The sequence below is a fragment of the Hevea brasiliensis genome, chromosome 6 (assembly GCF_030052815.1).
Source record: "Hevea brasiliensis isolate MT/VB/25A 57/8 chromosome 6, ASM3005281v1, whole genome shotgun sequence".
NCBI classification, from domain to species: domain Eukaryota; kingdom Viridiplantae; phylum Streptophyta; class Magnoliopsida; order Malpighiales; family Euphorbiaceae; genus Hevea; species Hevea brasiliensis.
The window spans coordinates 3,961,174-3,965,588 of NC_079498.1; the positions used below are offsets into that span (position 1 = coordinate 3,961,174).

At 29.6% G+C, this 4,415-nt stretch overlaps 1 protein-coding gene across 1 annotated transcript; it reads left to right on the top strand.

The window, feature by feature from the left end:
- The first annotated feature begins 1,588 nt into the window (after nucleotides 1-1,588).
- LOC110651253 (probable aquaporin PIP2-2) lies at nucleotides 1,589-3,881 on the top strand. The gene is made up of 4 exons (XM_021806524.2): nucleotides 1,589-1,996; nucleotides 2,508-2,803; nucleotides 3,163-3,303; nucleotides 3,384-3,881. Exons 1-4 carry the CDS (start codon nucleotides 1,687-1,689, stop codon nucleotides 3,495-3,497), a joined length of 861 nt encoding a protein of 286 aa, XP_021662216.1. The 5' UTR covers nucleotides 1,589-1,686; the 3' UTR covers nucleotides 3,498-3,881.
- The last annotated feature ends 534 nt before the right edge of the window (nucleotides 3,882-4,415 follow it).

The window sequence follows — 4,415 nt, forward strand, 5'->3', positions numbered from 1 at the left end:
AAAATATAATATAATTTTCTTGGATAAAGCAGGATAATGTCTATTTTTTTTTTAAGTATTTAAAAAGAATATGCTATTTAAAGGGTATTTAATGCATTTGCCTTTTAGTTTATGTATGAGATAGGCGATGTGACAATATAAGTTGATGCATACAAAAGTGTCCCATTAACACATCATTAACATAGTTATGAAAATTTAATTTAGGATTAAATTAAAATTAAAATTTTATTTTTTAAATAAAAAATGCTAAATCATATGATACATTATTTTGAAATTACCAAATTCAACTATAAAAATTCCTGTTTTCATATATGTAATCTAGATGAGTACATAGATAGAGACTTTACCTTGGGAAAATATTAATTATTAAGAGACTTAAAATCTCTCAAAATGTGAATCACATTTTTCTTTTTTTAAATTATTTCTCGCATAATAAAATTGGGGAGTTTACTAATTCTAATTATGGTGGCATTTATTTCATTTTGACATGATATTCAAAACAAATCTAGTTGGGAATATAGAAAAATCTATATTTATCATTATGAAAAAATACATATATTATATTTTTTATATTTAAAAATAAATTTATCAACAATGAGATTTTCATCATAAAATTTAGTGATATTTAAAGGGTATTTAGTACAAGAGTAATAAAAAAATAATTATTATTCTTATAATTTATATATATCTATATTAATTAAATTTTATTTTTAGATAATTGTGAATACATTTTGTTTATATCGATTTGATATATTTAAAATTATAATTTTCAAAGTATTTTTTTGATAAAATCAAATCTTAAATAAAATTTTTTTATCGATTAAACTAAACCCCCAATTAAGATACTAATTTGGTCGCTATTAATCTCAAGCGCCCACAGAAAGGGGTGCAACCGTATAGCTTTTGACCGTTGTCCGGCTTGTTTATCTTCCCTGGTCCTGATGACCGTTAAAGAGGCTAAACGGCTAAGCCTCCGCACAACCAATGCATTTATGCTGCCAAATTTTAAAATTTATACGTGAAAAATATTTTTTTTATATTTTTAATATTTAAAATATTTAAAAAATAAGTTAATAAAAAATATTTTTATAATTAAAAAAATATATAAAAAATATTTTTTATAATTAAAAGAAAAATTAAGTATATTTTTAAAAAATAAATATTTGACTTTTTTCCTTTCAAAAAGAAAATTTATTTTTTAATTTTAATAATTTTATTAAAATATAAAAATATTTATGTAGGCATAATATGAATAATTATTATTAATTTAATATTATAAAAAAATAAAAAAATATTTTTTTATGAAAATAATTTTTATAAAATAATTTCTAAATAAAAATTTTCATATATAATTTTTTTTAAATAAATGGGGCCTTATACTGAAAAAAAATTATATTAGATGCATTTTAGAAGAGCCGTTGCAGCTAATGGTGGGGTCAAGCAAGCGAAGGAGGGAAAAAAAATGAAGAAAAATATGGTATTTGGTCGGCTAATTAAAATTTAAGTTAATTATGTCATCAAACGATGAATATTATACTCTCTTAATCATATACCGTCCATCCTCTCTTCCATAAATACCCCCTCTTTGCTCGCCTCTCTAACCACATATTCTCCACCCCCTCTCAGAGCTCACTAGCCACCAGAGAAGCGCAAAATCAAGAAAATATATAGATCAATAATTCTCTCATGGCTAAGGACGTGGAAGTTGCAGAGAATCCTGGAGAATTCTCGGCCAAAGACTACCATGACCCTCCACCTGCACCTTTGATCGATGTAGAGGAACTTGGAAAATGGTCCTTCTACAGGGCTCTTATTGCAGAGTTCATTGCTACCCTTCTTTTCCTTTATATCACTGTGTTGACAGTAATTGGATATAAGAGTCAGACTGACCCTGCCAAGAATTCTGATGCTTGTGGTGGTGTTGGTATTCTTGGCATTGCATGGGCCTTTGGTGGCATGATCTTTATTCTTGTTTACTGCACTGCTGGTATCTCTGGTCAGTTTCTTCTTCTTCTTTTTTTTCTTTTCCTTTTTTTCTTTCTCTGTTTGGTTCCAAAGAAAATTCTCTTTTTTTTTTTTTCCAAAGAACTTGCTTTTTGTTTTGTGCTTAATTTCTTTCTTTTTCTATCTCACAGTGGAAAAAATTTAACCACGTATTAAGAACATGCTTTAGAAAATTTAACGTGAAACACATGCAATGTTTTCTTCATGGAGTTGGGGGGAAAACTGAAACAAGAAGAAGAGAAAACACTTTAAAGACTAATTTAATCTTTATTTTCTTTATTTTTTTTTTCTACAAACTGTTTCCTAAAACATATATAACCAAGAATAATGTCTGTTTTGAAGAAAATATTGGATTTTATTCAAGCTTAATTTATAAATAACAAAATTTATAACCAATTTAACCAAATTAATGGTATATTATTCTTAGTTATTTTATATTTTTTCCCATCCAGTTACTCGTAAAGACCAGTACTGATGATAACCCTTGTTTGTATTCTACACAGGAGGACATATTAACCCAGCTGTGACCTTCGGGCTGTTCCTGGGACGCAAGGTGTCACTAATCAGGGCCCTTTTGTACATGGTAGCACAGTGCCTGGGTGCAATATGTGGGTGTGGTTTGGTCAAGGCCTTCCAAAAGGCTTATTACACCAGGTATGGAGGTGGGGCCAACGAACTCTCTTCTGGGTACAGCAAGGGCACTGGTTTGGGTGCTGAGATCATTGGTACCTTTGTTCTTGTCTATACTGTCTTCTCTGCCACTGATCCTAAGAGGAATGCAAGAGATTCCCATGTTCCTGTAAGGACCTGATTCTGTTTTCTCTGAATTGTTTGATAAAATATTTGTGCTATTTAATGTTTAGGTTCTTGGGATATTACATGAGTCATTTTCTTGTTGACTTTGCTGGTTTTTCTCATCTCAATATCTTGATTTCTGGGGTCTTTACTTTCTCCACACCACAGTTTTGATCTGAAGTTGGTTAGGTTTTTGATTTGGAAAGCAAGCGCAAGATAATATAAGAAATTATTTAAAAAGAGAAAAAAAAAACCCCATCATTTGATTTCTTTTTATAATTTATGAAGTGCCTCTTAAACATTAAAATGATTTAATTAATATTTAATTAAATTTCTATTAATTTAATTTCTCTCCCAATTAAGGTATTGGCACCTCTCCCTATTGGATTTGCTGTGTTCATGGTTCACCTTGCCACTATTCCAATTACTGGCACTGGCATCAACCCTGCTAGGAGTTTTGGAGCTGCTGTTATCTACAACAAAGACAAGGCCTGGGATGATCAAGTACGAAATTAACCTATTTAAATAAAAATTAATACATTCTTCTCTCATATGCTTGAACTTATTTTCTGTTTGTTTTGCAGTGGATCTTCTGGGTTGGACCTTTTATTGGAGCCGCTATTGCTGCTTTCTACCACCAATACATTCTGAGAGCAGCAGCCATTAAGGCTCTAGGATCCTTCAGGAGCAATGCTTAATTTAGTTTTTAATTTATTTGATAATTTGAAGAAAGATGGTGATGATGCTTGAGAAGAATAACAATGGATGATGATGAATGAGCAAGTTGTCTTTTAAGAAGGGGTCCCTTCCCCATTTTCTCTCTTTTCCCTTTCAAGGGTTTTGAGGGAGAAAATTGGAAAAGCCCATGGAATTGTAAATAATAAAAATTTATGGTCAAGGTGGGGTGTCTTTTCTATCCCTGTTGCTTTTGTTATGATTTGTATTTTTAAGTTGTCACTTTTGTTTATCCTTTGATCCTTATCTTATGATCTTCAGCTCCTAGTTTTTCCCAATCCATTATCTTTTGGGTGTATTTCATCTTGGTTGTGCTTAATTAATCTAGTAAAATGGGTTTTGTAGTCTCTCTTTTTCTTTACCATCATTATAGTCAGTGCATTTACTAATAATTAAAGACATATACTTAATCTGATTTGATTTAATAGCTAAAATTATATTATTCACCTAATAAGTCTATTAATTCATTGAATTATATAAAAGAGAATTGTTCTCATACTTGCATAATCAAGCATCTAATTAAAGCCTGTGTGTAAGGATTTTCTATAGTAAGTAGTAGTGAATAAGACTTCTCTAGTGAATAGTGTACTATACTTAACCAAGGCATGGTGTCTTCTAGGTCATCCCAATTCCCAATTATTAAGAGATAAGAGATGAAAACATTTCAGATAGAGTAGTAAGGTTAACTAAAGTACATTATGACAAGGTTAAGATTAACTTTCTTTTCTTGTTCTTGAACTTTCTTCTTAATTTCTTCTCTTCTTTTCAGTGCCTAATAATTATGTAGAAATTATATATATAAAAAAAAAGCATCAGATGAAAGAATATTAACTTCTTTTAGGATTCTACTATTTATACTTTTTCTCTTTTTTACTTTATGC

Bases quoted from the DNA above. Each gene is read 5' to 3' on its own strand.
- LOC110651253 (XM_021806524.2), top strand. From the start codon at position 1,687: ATGGCTAAGGACGTGGAAGTTGCAGAGAATCCTGGAGAATTCTCGGCC. The intron at 2,804-3,162 runs GTAAGGACCTGA...CTCCCAATTAAG, and splicing joins CAAGAGATTCCCATGTTCCT to GTATTGGCACCTCTCCCTAT. The intron at 3,304-3,383 runs GTACGAAATTAA...TTTGTTTTGCAG, and splicing joins ACAAGGCCTGGGATGATCAA to TGGATCTTCTGGGTTGGACC.